At 39.3% G+C, this 17,302-nt stretch overlaps 1 protein-coding gene across 1 annotated transcript in view; it reads right to left on the bottom strand.

Annotated features, from left to right (window-relative positions):
• The window catches only part of susd2 (sushi domain containing 2), a 37,458-nt gene that overhangs the window by 5,300 nt on the left and 14,856 nt on the right, over positions 1-17,302 (bottom strand). The window contains exons 12-14 of the mRNA XM_053480432.1: positions 16,809-17,087; positions 13,670-13,846; positions 5,017-5,113 (exon numbers count right to left, since the gene is read on the bottom strand). Coding sequence (XP_053336407.1) covers positions 5,017-5,113; positions 13,670-13,846; positions 16,809-17,087 — 553 coding nt within the window. The remainder of the gene's footprint in view (positions 1-5,016; positions 5,114-13,669; positions 13,847-16,808; positions 17,088-17,302) is intronic.

Genomic DNA, 17,302 nt, shown 5'->3' with positions numbered 1-17,302 from the left:
TCAGCAGTTCAATAACAAAATTAAATGCTATCGCGTACTCCCGCTGAGACACAAGCTTCCTGACCTACTGCACACACACACCAGTAGGGGGCGGTAATAAAGCTACATTTATTTAATTCTAAGACGTTGTTTTGTTTTTCCCGCCAACATGATGCGTCCACACTGGGAGCATTAAAACACTCGAATGTGTAATTCTACTCCGCCCTTTCATTCTTCTTTCTCTTCTGGATTAATTTTAAGAAATGCGCCACACAACATATAGAACTACAACTCAAGCTGACTGTTTCGCACCATTGAGGCCGGGTTGGAAACGCGAAACACTGAAGAAGGGAAATGCTGTTTTATTCTGGATGGATGGATGGATGGATGGAAGGATGGATGGATGGCCAAAACAGAGAAAAAAAGAAGGTTTATAGTTTTACCGGGCTTATATACAGTAAACTGAATATACTGTACACTGCCGGGCCAAAACAAGAAGTCACTATCTACACAAATACTTAAGAGCCTTCTTTCATTGGATAATTACTGCAGTGATGAATATGGATCAGCTGGCAAGGAGTTATTTAACTCTAACTGATGCTTCTCATTTCTGAAGACGTACCATGTGGTGGTGGCAAAGATGTTACTCGGTTTCAGAACAGTCAAATTATGGTCCTGAATTAAGCAAAGAAAACAACTAAGGAGATTGCTGAAACTACTAAAATTGGGTTAAGAACTGAAAAAAACATTATTAAAACCTGGAAGAATAGTGGTGACCCATCATCTTCTAGGAAGAAATATGATTGGGGGCAAAAAATTGAATGTAGACTATGTATACTGTACATTTGGTGAAATCAAATCTGTGGACTGCTGAGCATTGGGAAAAACGTCATGTGATCTGATGAGTCCAGCTTGACCCTAAGTGATGCACTCATCCTGCCTAGTGTCTGCTGTACAAGCCGTGATCTGGGGTTGCTTCCGTTGCTCAGGTCTAGGCTTAGCAACCTTATGTGCCCAAAAAATGAGGTCAGGTTTTTCCATCAATGCATATTTTTCGTCCCTGATGGCATGAGCGTATTCCATTATGACGATGCCAGAATTCATTAAGTTGTGCGAGCATGAAACAATCTTTTCTCACATGGATTGGCCAGACCTCAACCCCATTGGGAATCTTTGGGATGGACGTGCTGGAAAAGGCTTTACGAAGCGGCCCAACTCTCCATCGTCAATACCAGATCTTGGAGAGAAATTAACACAACTCTGGACGGAAATAAATGTTGTGACGATGCACAAGCTTATTAAAATGATGCTGCAGCGAATAGACGACGTAATTACACTTAAGGCACCTCCTTTAAACATAAACGTGTGCCTTCAAGCCTGGAAATAAGTTGGGATAGATAATGAGGACAAGAAAGTAATGCTGTACAAAAAAAAAAAAAAGACTAATATGATGCTATATGATTGTGGAGATGAGGAGCATTGATATGAACGCTGATATGAACAGGAGTCTAATACATCATCAATATTTTGCTGCATGAATAGTCCCAGATATAATGAAAGAAAAGACTTGTTTTCCCTCTCTTTCTTATTCCGGTACAATTATATGCAAATTCTAAATTTGCATAAAAAACAGGTGAAATCACATCATCTCTCTCTCTCTTTCTCTCTCTGTCTCTTTTCCTGTCTCCCTCTCTCCCTCTTTCTTTATATATTTAATTTTATTTATCTTTTATCCTTTTTCTCTGTCTTCCTCTTTTCCCGTCTCTCTCTCTCTCCCTCTCTCTCTGCAGGTGTGTTATCTTTAACGCTTCTCTTGTTACATCTTCGCTCAGGATAAAAGCCTTTGGTGGGGATATAAAAGGGGACAAAGGGGCAATATTCACCCCGTCTCCCCCTCCTCCTCCCCCTCCTGGCTGTAACTCTATACTACACATGAGTAAATGAGGGCCCTGAAAACGAGGCAGTAACGAGAGAACTGTAAGAAGTGGAAATAAGGAGAGATTCAGGTTTATTATCCTGGGACTAATAATGACTTTCATCACACTCGAGTGTTTCAGATCCCGTCTTGGATTTAGCTGTGGATTTAATAACTATTAGAGCATACTATTTAGTAGTTTAGTATGCAGGGTGGATTTAGTATCTTTTAAAGTGCACTATTTAGTAGTTTAGTGCACAGGGTGGATTTAGTATTTATGAGAGCGCACTATGTAGTCATTTAGTATGCAGGGTCGATTTAGTATCTATTAGAGCATACTTTTTAGTAGTTTAGTGCACATTGTGTATTTTGCTGTGGATTTGCTATCTATTAGACCGTACTATTTAGTAGTTTAAAGAACAGGGTCGATTTAGTATCTATTAGAGCATACTTTTTAGTAGTTTAGTATGCAGGATGGGATTTAGCCATGGATTTAGTATTTTTTAGAGCACACTATTTAGTACTTTAGTATGCAGGGTGGGATTTCGTAATGGATTTAGTATCTATTAAAGCACAATATTTAGTAGTTTAGTATGCAGGGTGGGATTTAGCCATGCATTTAGTATTTTTTTAAACTCAAATTTTATTTGTCACATACACAGTCATACACAGTACGATATGCAGTAAAATGCTTTAGAGCATACTATTTAGTAGTTTAGTATGCAGGGTGGGATTTAGTCATGGATTTAGTATTTTTTAGAGCACACTATTTAGTACTTTAGTATGCAGGGTGGGATTTCGTAATGGATTTAGTATCTATTAAAGCACAATATTTAGTAGTTTAGTATGCAGGGTGGGATTTAGCCATGCATTTAGTATTTTTTTAAACTCAAATTTTATTTGTCACATACACAGTCATACACAGTACGATATGCAGTGAAATGCTTTAGAGCATACTATTTAGTAGTTTAGTATGCAGGGTGGGATTTAGTCATGGATTAAGTATCTATTAAAGCACACTATTAAGTAATTTAGTATGCAGGGTGGGATTTAGTCATGGATTAAGTATCTATTAAAACACACTATTCAGTAGTTTAGTATGCAGGGTGGGATTTCGTCATGGATTTGGTATTTTTTAGAGCACACTATTTAGTAGTTTAGTATGCAGGGTGGGATTTAGTCATGGATTAAGTATCTATTAAAACACACTATTAAGTAATTTAGTATGCAGGGTGGGATTTCGTCATGGATTTAGTATCTTTTAAAGCACAATATTTAGTAGTTTGGTATGCAAGGTGGATTTAGTATCTATTAGAGCGCACTATTTAGTAGATTAGTGCACAGGGTGGGATTTCGCTGTGAATTTAGTATTTATTAGAGCGCACTATTTAGTAGTTTAGTATGCAGGGTGAATTTAGTCATGGATTTAGTATCTATTAGAGCATACTATAGTAGTTGGTGCACAGGGTTGGCTTTAGCCGTGGATTTATTATGAAAATGTAAAAAATGAACAAATGTCATTCATTAGCTATGAGGGAAATGTTTAAAAACCAAGATCCCTGTAATAAAAAGTAAATATTTAATTGTTTAATATTAATAAAGCGACGACGCAACTGAAGCAAAAAAGTTCAGCATGTAAATATTGACCTATTTGATATTTCTGCTCCCATAAATAAAAGCTTTGATGAGAAGCGTGTGTAAATACAGAAGCTCTGGCGGAGTATTTGAAAGAATCCGTGTGATTTATTGCGTGTTTCCTGTCTGAAGGCGCAGGTGTGGGCTCGGGGGATCACATTTTACAAGTCCAGGTGAGTTTTATGGCTTTCACCCACAGGGCTGGACGTTTTCTTCCTCTTTAATCTCTTAATTATATTCTCGCTTCTCGTCTTCGCCGTCTCGTGCGAGACGATCGCTCTGATCTGCTCCTGAGAGGCGTGAGATTAATGATGACCGCCGGGACATCGCGTACTGAACTTTCCCTTTTAACACACAAACACACACCTTAACCTCCGCCTTTATTGTTTCACTGCCCTGAACAAAGGCATATGATGGTGTTAATGTTGATTTGGAACACAGCCAGTCTGTACCGCCTGAACACAATAGGCGAACTTGATTTGGAACACAGCCGGTCAGGTAACCTGAGCGCCTGTAGTGTTCGGTAAGGCAGCACTGACAGGCTTCATTTTGATTTGAAACATACTTTGACACACTGGTCTCTCTCACACACACACACACACACACACACACTAACAATAACACACCATTACACTCACTCATACACTCTCACACACACCATCCCCCGCTCTTACACACACTCATACTGTACACTCACACACACTATCACGTGCTCTCACACACACTCTCATACACTTTCACACTATTACATGGTCTCACACACACTCATAGACACACTATAACATGCTTTCATACTTTCTCACACACTATCGCAAGCTCTCTCATACACTCTTATACACACAATCACATGCTCTCACACACGCTTACTCACTCTCACACACACTATAACATGCTCTCACACACTTTTACATGCTCTCACACACTCTTTTACACTCACACACATTATCACATGCTCTCACACACACACTCTCATACTCGCACTTGCACACACATCTTACACTCTCACAGTCTCAGACTTTCGCAAACACAGGCCCACACACGCTTGCACTTACACAAGCTCTCACACCAACTCTCATACACAAACACTCGCACATACACTATTGCATGCTCTTTACTTTACTTGTAGACGCACAAACACTCCTACATACTCTCACACACTCTCACACTTGCTTTCACACATTCTCCCACACTCTCATACAGTACACACTCTCACACTCTCTCACACACTCATACTCAAATGTCTGGCCAATACAGAGTAGCGTATACACCTGTTAGCACACTGCATGTCTGGGAGGAACCTAGAGAACTTACGCAATCGAAACACACACACTTAATTTATACACACTTTACAGAACATGGTGAATTAGTGTGTGATTCCAACCCAAACGCATTCACACACACTCACACACACTCGCATGTGTTCAACAAATTCATGAACATAAACTCACTCTGAGGTACTAGAACCAATAAGCACTGGACCAGCTCACCTCTTCTGTTTCCGCGTGTAGTGGACGATAGCGATCGTCAGGACAAGCAGGGTGAGGACGGCGCCGACGCTGCCCAGTACGATCCCCAAAATGTCATCTAAACAACAACAAACAACACAAACAAACATTACTCCTGTCCTGATGTGGAGGCTGAGATCATCTGATCCAGGAATAAACATCTGATTCAAACGTGTTAAACATTATCTAATACTCAACTAGTGAATATTAACGACCGCTCTTAATCTGCTCATGAATATTAATGACTAGTGGGCGGCCTCATTGACAAAGTAAAAGTGATAAAAATAACAAACGTTTTTTTTTTATGTGAATGCTTAAGAATAACTATTTTAAGGAGACTTTGTTAATTGATTTTGTATAAATGTAATGCAAATAGTTGCATAATTATGTGAATAAATATTTGAAAAATTATTTATATTAACCAAATATTGTATATAGTGTATATCTAATAAAATGCCACATAATCTTCAACTGAAAATGTACACTTCATGTAATGCATTTTATAATAAAAGCATCAATTTAATGTAATATATAATAAAAATATACATATATACATATATGTACATACAAGTTTCAAAGTCAACCATCAGCTGAAAAATTCATCACTGCTTACAGTTTTCTGGGATTCTCAAGGATCAGAAGTATTGGAACATCATCAGGGAAAAGGTTCGAAACACTCGTTACAGTGAGACGCTTATCTGTCCACTTATTCTTATTCTATCCACACCGTCCTATAGTCCTGATCATGAAAGCAGCCCTACGAGGACGAAGATTCACTTCTGAAGAAGAAGCGAAGACAGCGGTGCATTCATGGCTCGAGTTCAACCTAAAACATTCCTTTTAAACAAAGGAAAACTAAAAAAAAACTTGTGGACAAAGTGTAAAAAAATGAGAGAAAAATGATGTATTTGTCTATTTTTATAAAAAATAAATTATACAGCCTGGGTGCGGATAATTTTTGACTCACCCTCATAGTTTAAGTAATTGTATATACTGTAAATTTGCTCCACCCACTTTCGTCATTAAATAAAAATTTCATTCGAGTGATCTTTTGTCCTCGAGCCGTGAAGTCGAAGGTTTTTCCAAACAAATGAAGTGATGGAGAAACGGCACCAGTTACAACACGGACGGCCCGTCACTGCCCCGTTCCCCTTCCTCCGTCATCCGTACTCTCTCTTTCTCCATCATGCCTTCATCTGACCCTCAGCTTTCCCTCTCATTCCCTCTGAACGTGGAGGAATGCACACGCGTGACGCGCTGATGCGGGAACGTCTTCTGGAGCGCCAGTTTCGTCACCCTAAACACCGGCGCATGCGGGCTTCAGAGACGCAGAAAGTGAGATAAAGAGACTAAGAGCCCTGATCCTGCTGCAATCATCTACCTCTCTGCTTCTGGTTACAACCCCCGTGTGTGTGTGTGTGTGAAAGTTTATTTACACTACAAAAAGAAGAGAAAGTGTCCTCCTTTTTCAGATCACAGTAAAAGTCCTTCATGAAATGAACGCACACTGACTTACAGAGTGATCGGGGAATTACGGTAACATCAAAGGATACCTGTTACAGTCGAGACCATCACACGCTTCCTCTGCAGCACTTTTAACTAACCGACCGCATCTTTTTAACCTGCTCGTTCACAGGACGTTAGACGGGTGACGTAAGACACACTGATGAAAAGATGTGCGCTATCCACCCACTTCCACCTGCGTGAGCTCACATGATTAATATAAGCAGCGAAAATACACTCCAAAATGCTCCTTTCGCTCCAAGAGGACGGACAATGTTGTCTCCAAGGACACCAGTCTGTGGGGAGCCGTGGCATCATCGGGATTCGACCTTATGACCTTTTCCTGTTGCGTCACTCATGAACCCATGTGATACCCACTTTTGCAAACTAACATCTGTGTTTCGGACCAACCTGCAGCTTTAATTCCCATTTCCTCAAAGGTTAAAGGTTGTAAACATCTGGAGCACCAGGTATGTGAGGTTTGCGGATATCAACAACTGCGCAAACAACAACCTGCATCTTTCAGGAAGTGGGTTAACGATGGTGTGTCTTTCATTAAACACGTCAAAAACATTAATTAAAGTAAAACCCAACATGCAAAACACATTCATTACTTACAACCTGGTACGAATTATCACTTAGCTAATGTTTATGGACAGAAGTTTCCTTTTGTTTTTGTTGTTTTATTGGGTTTTGTTCAATTTATTGTGACATAGTTGCCTTTTTATCTTCCTTATATGTTCCTTTCAGGCTTTAATAACTAACAGTACATCTTATTTTAATTTCACTCCAGATCCTCATTGTGACCCGATACAACATAACATCCTGATGCACTTGGTTTACAAGTACCGTAAATATTTTTATACTGTATGTTTTACTGTTATTTTGCATTGTCCTTTATTTTTATTTATTTTATTACTATTTATGTGTTTTCACTTATATAATCTTATATTGTTTTTATTTATTTTTACTTAACATTTTATTTATTTATTTATTTATTATTTATTTAGTCATTATTTATTTATTTATTTGTTATTTATTTTATTACTTTTTTTTACCAATTATATTATTTTATTTATATAAATTTTTTTAAAATGCGCAAATTTTTATGAATTTTAAATAATAAAAATGAGCTCTGTTTGTTTCATGCCTTCACAAAATTAAAAAAGAAATGTAAATGTCGTCACATCGGCGTGTGCAGCTAGATGCTATATAATTATATCAGGCATTACGGGATTTGCAGGAGTTTTCCGTCATCACTAACAAAAAGAAACGACCACAAAGAAGATAAAGAAGACAGAAGGAGAGACGATGCGTTGTCTCCCACCTGTTAGTGTCTTTTTTTTTTTTTAAATCCGTCTGTAAATCCTTAAATCCCTCACATCGACTTCACCTTTCTTTGAATCAAAACTTTAATCATTAAACGCCCACAGAAGAGACACTCAGGTTCTGTCATCACTGACGGCGAGAGAAAGTAGACAAAAGGAGAAGAGGAAAGAGGGAAAAGTCGTTCCTGGGAAACGAACAGTGTGTACAACAAAGGGTTTTTTTTTTGCTTTTAAGTCGCATCAATAGGAGAAAAGAAATTCCATTGGGACTCCGCCATAACGCTAACAGCTTGTGCAACAACAAAATAAAAAATAGCTAGATATACTAATGCATATATAAAACATTACCACCACATAATATTAACACATTAACACTTAACATTACCAATTATAGTCCAGTAAACAGTGTAATAACTGGTGTATAAATGGTGTACGGCCACCCAAGAGATCAAAAGCCAGCCCTTCTGGTCTGATCCTACAGAAAAGCCAAAGCGGCACAAACCACTGAGGATAGTCATTGCTCCGAACGCCACTGACTGAGCCTACCTCACAACTCTGGTGTGGATCCCAATCCAATCCAGCTCCCATGGGATGCCCTGGACAAATAAATCCAATCCAATCCAACGATGACCCAACCCACAACCAACAGCACCCAAAGGATCTGCTGCCAAACACCACAGCACACTGCCAGAGGTCTTGTGGAGTCGTGCCCTGAGGGGCCAGAGCCACCCTGGAAAAACTACACTACCAGTCAAAAGTTTGGACACACCTTCTAACTCCATGTTCTTCACTGATTTTTATTTCTTTCCACACTTTAAAACATTGCAATAATCACAAATACACAATAATATTCCTTGAACAGTTGATATTAAGATGTTTATCTGCTACTTCTGCTCTGTAAAGCGCCATAACGGCTCTAATCTGAGGTGCTGGTTGTTAACTGAGGCTGGTGACTCTAAATGATCTTCTCCTCTGCAGCAGAGCTCAGTTTTGGTCTTGCTTTCCTGGGAAGGTCTTCATGAGGGACAGATTCATCATCATGGAGCTTGATGGGTTTTGCAAATGTACTCGACACAATACTGTTCTTGTGTGAAACGTTCCAGAACAGCTGATCTTCATGTTCTTCATGAAGCCTAAGAACACATCTTAACCAGGGGTTTCCATCCACAATGAAACCTTTAAAGAGTGAAACATGGTGGTGGATCAGTGATGGTTTGGGCTGCAATATCATGGTGCTAGATGTGCGCGTCACTACCAAGGACTACCGACCCATTCTGGAGGACCAAACATTATATCCTGAAGGCGGTGTCGTATATCAGGAAGATAATGCACCAATACACACAGCAAGACTGATGATAGAGCAGTTTGATGAACATGAAAGTGAAGCTGAACATCTCCCATGGCCTGCACAGTCACTAGATCTAAATATCATTGAGCCACTTTGGGGTGTTTTGGAGAAGCGAGTCAGGAAACGTTTTCCTCCACCAGCATCACGTAGTGACCTGGCCAGTATTCTGCAAGAAGAATGGCTCAAAATCTCTCTGGCCACAGTGCAGGACTTGTATCTGTCATTCCCAAGACGTATTGTATGATGATGTATTGGCCGCAAAAGGAGGCCCTTCACCATACTAATGAATTATTGTGGTCTAAAACCAGGCGTTTTAGTTTCACTGTCCAACCCACAATCCACACACACTGTATGTATCCATCCTTCAACCACCATTTCAGGTCAGCTTTGAAACACACAGGTGGTCTCCAGTTATCAGTTGTGTGTGTGGTGTTTTTTTTCCACAACATCCCCCCAAAAACCCAGCAGAGGTCAAGAGAAATGAACCGTGTCTCAGCTAAGTGTCTTCATGTGTTCGGTGGATAAACTCCAGATCTGATTCTGGATGGAACCATCCTGTAGATGTGTATCACTGAGGAAGTGTGTGTGTGTGTGTGTGTGTGTGGTTCTGCTCTAATGACGATAAAGAACTCTATAAATATAAGGAGAGACAAGGAGGAGGAGGAGATGCTGTAGAGACAGAGGAACTGAGACATTTACGAAAATGATTAGTATGATATTAGAATAGCAGCCCGCAGGAGAACCTCCGGTCACGGCACATCAGCTATTTGTTAAATTCCATCAGCGTCACATCTGATTCGGCTTAATAAGGAAGCCCGGGGCCGCCCCAGGTGTGCTGACGGTGGACTTTAGTTAATACACAGGTGTACGCGACGGTAGCTGCAAACTCTGTGTTGCATTGACAATAACCATCATGTTTTGTTACTTATCAACAAGGCCTTTTTTTTTTTTTTTTTTTATAAAAGAAAGCGTGCGAGCTAAAGCCAGGGAAATGTAGTACAAGGGTCATAAATCTGTCTGATGACTCGAGGCTAGACTGGAAATGTTTTCTCTATTGATTTGGACTTGTGTCAGTCTTATTTGCATTTGTCCTTGGATTTGTCTCAATGTTCTCGGGGAATATGGTCTTGATCTTGTTTGAAAAGTTTGTAAAAATCATTTTTATTTTTTACTTTCAACATTAAGCAAGAAGTAACTGCTGTTTCTAGAGAACAGTTCCATCCTTGACACAGTACATGACTTGATCTTGAAAGTTTGATGGTGTTCATTCTTGCCGTCATTAGGACTTGAGCACCTTATGACGTGGACATGACTCGATTGCCAAGTTCTGATCTTGGACGTGACACTGATGGTTACAACTACAGGCTTACGTTAACCAAAAGGCCATTTCTTTAAAGGGCAAAAAAAAAAAATGCAATAAAAATGAAGTCTTGTATTGCTTCTGGAAAGATTGTACTCTGAAGATGAAGTCAGGAAGTGACAAGGAGAGAAAGGATAGAAAATCCTATAGAGTCCAAACTTGACATTTTTGTTCTACAAATGCATTTGGACCGTTGATGAAAAGCTGCTGAGAAGAAGCAGGGGTGTCTGTTTGCGATTTACCTCGACCTTTGAACAGCGCAAAACGGTTAGAACCGCGGGAGTCGGCTTTAACGTCGTCCAACCAAGACTGATAAGAAAAGAAATAACTAATAACGATAAGTTACAAACAAAACAACATTTTAGAGGTCGACGGAGAAGACGGCTAAATAAACACTTGTCAGACCAGACCCCTTCGCTAGACGTCGTTATCAGTGGACTGTGAGAGCTGAAAACTAAGGTGGAACGGAGTTCTCGGATCTGCCCTTAAAAAAATTCAGCAAGTCTAATGATCAACACCACAAGGTGAAAGTAACAACCTGCCCTTAAACAAACATCTAACGGGAAAAATAGGATGAAAGCCAAAACAACGATGACTTGGCGGGCAATAAGGAAGCTAAAAGTAAATCAAATGAGATGCTACCTGAAGACAAAAGTAACCAGAATGATTTCTATCCATGAATACATGAAATACATGAAATAAATGTAAGTCGCTCTAGATAAGGGCGTCTGCCAAATGATGCAATTTTAAATGTAAATATAGTTGCAAGCAATGATGCGCTGTGCGCCATCGCCATATTGTACAGCGTGCGCTAATGATTTATACGACGTTGCCGAACGTATAAATCTCCTAGGAGGAATCCATTGAGTGCATTTTTTAAACGACCCCCAAAAAAATTACTTCCTATTGAGTAGAGCCTATGACATGCAATGCGGAAGTTGTTCAGCTCAATGAGTCCTAGATGGATACCGGGTTTCGTGTGCATACGTGCAAGTGTGTACGAGCTATGCAGCTAGATTATGAAGACATAGGCCTGACGTCATCCTATCACAAAACCCTGAACATGGTGAAAGCTACAGAATGACCCATGCTGAAGGATAATTTAATCAGAAATATAAAAAATGGCCCACATTGAATGCAAGAAACAAGAGTTACCAAGAAAACGTAAACAAATCGAGATTGTTCCTCATGCGTATGCGTCAAACAACCTAAAATATACTTTAAAATATAAAAGAAATGGAGAGGCTTGAAGAAAAAACTATTCCAGACCTTTGACCACCCCCTAGTGGCTGAGATGAGAAACGAATGCAAGAGCCACAGTCCAAAGTAAGCCATTGAGGGCCCCCCTGGTATCCCCTGGGGACTTGGCAAACATTTCATGCTTTTCATCACCCGCTGTTCACTGCTTCAGCAGCCGGGATCACGGCCCCGAAATGTCAATCATATCAAACGTATTTGGCATGGAGTGGAAAAGGCTGTTAGCAGAACTGCTCGAGACGCGCGCAATGCACGATCGTCCAGATGGAACGATTTTCCTCAGAGCATCAAAGGAGGCCCGAGACATACTGTAATGTAGCTGTACGTGGTGTAATAAGCACACCGTACATACACCGTATATACACACTGTGTACAGACTTCCTATCCTACAAACGTACAGTAGTGTTTAAGTCGTTCTTAGCATTGCTGCGCTTTACGCTGTTTAACTTGGCACGCCTGAGGTTTCTCACGCCTGCTCGTTCTCATTCTCGCGGCTTTAACTCGTCAGACTCGTCTCGTTAATTACCTGAGTTGAATCAGATGTGTTAGGTCTGGGAAATACGAAAAACATGCCAAGCATGGGGTTCTCATTCACGAGCCTGGAGTTGGGCAACAGGCTTAACGATTACCATAACCCACCACCATCTGCTCCTGAGCTCTGGACTGAAATGCATCCAGAGGAAACAAAAAACAAGGCAAAGACGTTCACCCACAGCTAACGAGAAATGAGACGAAGACAACATGAATGAGTTACGGTTCAAACAAAGCAACAGACGTTGGCATCTTTAAAATTAGCCAACAATCCCACGGAAAGCACTAATATTCACCAATGGTAATAAATAAAAACCCCAAATGAGACACTTTACTCATTAAAAATTTATTCAAAATAAATAAAATAAATCACAGCGAATTGTTCAATTTTCTCATAAACAATACATTTAATAAAATAATATTTCTGTTTATCAGTAAATACTAATTATTTCCATCAGAATTCATGAACACACTGCATGCATATTATTTTTATTTAAAATTTTTTTTTACATTTTTGTCATATGAAAAAAGAACACATGACTGTTAATCACTTATTTAATCTCTAAATACAAAACTTTAACTTTTTTCAACTATTTAACTTTAGAATTTTTTTTCAAGGCCATTTTTCATACTTCCACACTTCTAAAGGAAACAGCATGAGCGCACGGTGAAACACCAAACACACAGGCTTCAGGGTGTGTAAACACTGCCACATAGTGTGTGTTTCAGTGAGGAGCGCTCTACACTACATCATTTATTTATTTATTTTATTTATTTATGGTGGCCCTAATCATCTTCCAAAGATGAGAAATCAGAACAATTTAGAATAAAAAAATTTTCCCCTTATAATAATAATAATGAAATAATATTAATAATCATCATTATTATTATAAAGAAAAAAACAGAAAAAGTAAAAAAAAACTGTTTTATATAATACTTTATACTTTATTTATTTATTTATTTATTTACACTAATTGTTTTATCTTATATTATTTTTTAAATAAAATATTTAATCTTGCAGATCTTAATTGTTTACTGTTTTATTTTTAATGAGTTTATTCTCAATTATTTAGTAAATGCTGTTTTAAGTTTCTTACCTTTTTAATGACTATTTTATTTATCACTTTTAAGGGTCCTTGAGAAAGGCACCTATAAATAAAACGTATTCAAAGTGCACTAGAAAATACAGTTAAACTAAACATAACATTTGCCATACTATATTATATTATGTTATGTTATGTTATGTTATGTTATGTTATGTTATACACTTATATTACCCTTACTGTTGAACAGCGACCCACTGCTCACCTTTAACACAATGCACATCCTCCCCTGACCACCGTCCGTCTTCCTGACATACGCGCTCTTGTGAGCCGTAGAGGCGGTATCCATGGTTACAGGAGAATCTGACATTAGCCCCCTCCAAATACAGCGTTCCTTCCTTGTTCCCGTACTTGGGCGGCTGTAACCAGCCACAGGACACCACTGAGGGTCAGAAAAAACATAAAACACAAAAGTCACCACAATAGATTCACTGTCTCTTAGACAAAGTGTGTAAGAGTCGAAGTGTGTAAAAGCACATTAACAAAACAAAAGCAGCATTTCTACTTACACTTACACTGCATGTTGCATTTTGCATTCAGATGAGTAAAACATTTCTGTTTTGATGTTTAATTACAAGTCTATATACAGTATTAGGGGTGTCAATATTAACGCACTTCTGCACGTGATTTAATCTAGAAAATTTTAACACATGACTATTTTTTAATGCTTTATCATATGACCAAGTTTGACCCTAATGGCTTTCCATAATGGAAGCACGGTTACCAGTCTGTGTGTGATACCTGCACTTTATCATTATGGATAATAAGATGATGGAGGAAACAGCAGCAGGTGCTGAACGGCGAGTTTCATTATAAAAAGCTGTGGATAAAAAGTTTGGATAAAATGTTCTTAAATGGGGGAATATTTCTACAAGAATACATTAAATATAAGATGTGGGAGCGGTGGCTTCAGCCCCGCTGTCAGTGGGTTGCCACGCCCCTACACCACCCCGCCACTGCATGCAGCGCCGGTGCCATTTAAAAGATTTCAATTAAACATTTGTTAAACGCTGTCAAACGTCGTTTGAGATATTATACAACTGCATTATCTGTTTCCTCTAACCAGTTTGTCATGCATTTCTTTATTAATTAGCACTAGTATTAATATGAACCTCTGATGTGCAGCTGCACTACTGATGTTACAGGAAATGAATCAACACCTACCGAACCTTCTGACCAATCAAATTAGAGAATGAAAAGGGTTCATTAATAATGAAGGCGTGCTCCTATTTAAATGACTTTGTCACGCTCAATTGTGTTCAGCTGTATGAGATGTGAATGCGAGCAGATTCCTCTCATGCATGTGTTCGTGTTATTCAAGCTACATTTTGTCTGATTCCCAAGATGAGTACGCTGCGTGATCATGATCGTGTATTGCTTTCACATACCGCCTTTAAGTGTTTCTGAGTTTTCTCTAGGAAATCCAGACACAATTTTGTTTACAGACGGCTCAGCCAATGAGGTAACCAGATTCCTGATGAAAGCTGGAGATACACTACGTGACTTTCATAATCCTAAAAAATTTTGAAAAGCTTGGGACTATGCACTTAAAGACTGCCGTCTGCAGATTTTTTTTTGACTACTCAAAAACGATGGACTTAACATCTGCGCCAGGTGAGGCATCATAGACAACACGACTTGTCTCTCCAGCTGAGACCAACTAAACGCAACAAACTCTAATGACAATAACAAGAGGAGTAAACTTTCAAAAAGGAGCAAGAAGAAAAATAAACATCATTAATTCACACATTTAAATGTTTGGGCCATTAAAGGAGTTCCTGGGAGGCCAGCGTTTTAGACGTAATGTAAATCAGACAAGCAGTCTAATCGTGGCTTCAGCGTACTGGAAGAAAAAAACGTCCTACATTGATGGTGTCCAAGCACTAGTGAAACACTGGGATAAGTGCATTAGTGTAGCAGGGGATCATATAGAGACATAATGTGAGTTTTCACTCGCAAAACAATTAAAGTCCTGGTTTGACTTGCACGACCTTCATATAATGGGGCGATTGAAATTTTATATTATAAAATATTATATATTAATCTCATTATTGAATGTTACAGTATCATTCTCTATGGGTTGGCAGTCTGTAATCAGACTTTAGTCCCGTCTCAGAGTGTAACTAATCTAATCACTCTTAGGGTGCTTTTACTTACGGATCAACAATATCATACTTTTGTATGCCAAACAATCCAGAAATGACAAATATTGCTTTCTTTTTTAGAAACTGGTGCTACATTTATCACTCCGTGGGTACAGTAGTGCTTTATGAAGGATAAGCCACGTCCATGTTCTTGAGCGGGTTTTGTCCCTTATATTGTTTTTCCTTATTCGCAGCCTTGAGGATTATTTGTAGTGGTGTGGTGTGTGTGTCAGTCTGCCTCTGTTTAGACTAGGGGCCATGCATCTCTTGCGCAACCTGACGATAAGTTATTTGTGGATTTTCAAGGATCAGACGCTCGACTCGCTGAACATTCACAGGAACGACTCGGGTGCGCTCTAAACCACCTTGACACGGGCACGTCACTCACGTCATTCACGGACCTACGGCCTTCTTTAAAACGTTCACAACGTTCGAATGTTTCACTGCGGCTGAGCGTCTCATCACCGTACTGCGCTTGACGTCTTTTGGAAATGTTCACTCTTACGTCTTCCTTTACCTGAAATTTCATCACGAGTCCTGGTTTGACTTGAACGGCCCTGAGACTTTAGTCAGTTAGTACAAGTATAAAAGTTGGTGTTAAATCGCAAAGCAATATTACAAAGTTACTCTTAAAATAATACATAAATCAACAACAATAATAAAAAATATATAATAATAATTCTTTCCTTCTTCATATTATTATTATTATTATTATTATTATTATTATAAGCAGTTATTGTACAGATATCTGAGATAAATAAGTCTTTCACAGTACGAGTTAACCTCTAGCCTGCTTTAAAGGTTTAACGTCTTCATGTTTATATGAGAGACAAAAGGTTAAAGGTTAGAAGTGATAATCCGACGCTGATGAGAGATTTTAAAATCTTATCAGATCTGAGGAGGTTTTCTATAAAGTGCAAAGTGCGGAAATATTGTATATATTGAGGTTATAAAGGGTTTGGCATGTCAGCATCGCTTCTGTCCTCAGTGTCCCCTGTGTGTCCCTGCGTGGCCTGCACTTTCATGTTTGACCCTGTCTGACTACAGTATGTTTGACCGTGTGTATCTCTGTGTGACCCTGTGTGACCCTGTAAGGCTTAAGAAGACCCTGTCTGACCCTGTGTGACCCCGTCTGACTATGTGTACTCCTGCAGGACGCCCGTGAGACCCTGTAATCCTCCTCAACTCTATTTGACTCACCAGACTGCAGGTCCTGCGCCGTGGCCGTGTGAGCGCGTACAGCATGCAGCGTGTTGTTGCCCAGCTCCAGACTGCGTGTGCTCAGTGCGTCGTATTTACAGAACTGAGCTCCGTCTCCTACACACATCTTCAGTGTGGGACTCAGGAGTGGATCAGACGTGTCTTCGGTCACGGAGAACTGCGGGACGAACGAGGGATCGTGCTTCGGGGAGAAGGAGTACTCGTTTAGAAGGTGCTCCGAGTCGTAGGTGAAGAGAGAGGACGCGTTTGTGACGGCCCCTGAAGGAAAAAAGCAAGAAAGAAAGAAAGAAAGAAAGACAAAACGAAGTGTTTGACAAACTATCATTTTCATTATATTTGTAAAAATGTTTTGTGTCTATAGTTTGGTAATTTTAAGCTTAACATGTCCACCCTGTCATGAGAATAAACTAATAAATATAAAAAAAAAAAAAAGTTTCCGAAATTCTATAGTTATGTGTAAAACATTCATTGAA

Source organism: Clarias gariepinus, chromosome 21 (assembly GCF_024256425.1).
Source record: "Clarias gariepinus isolate MV-2021 ecotype Netherlands chromosome 21, CGAR_prim_01v2, whole genome shotgun sequence".
Classification (NCBI taxonomy): domain Eukaryota; kingdom Metazoa; phylum Chordata; class Actinopteri; order Siluriformes; family Clariidae; genus Clarias; species Clarias gariepinus.
The sequence above is the reverse complement of the archived record's forward strand: the minus strand, read 5'-3'. Positions and strand labels throughout refer to the sequence as shown.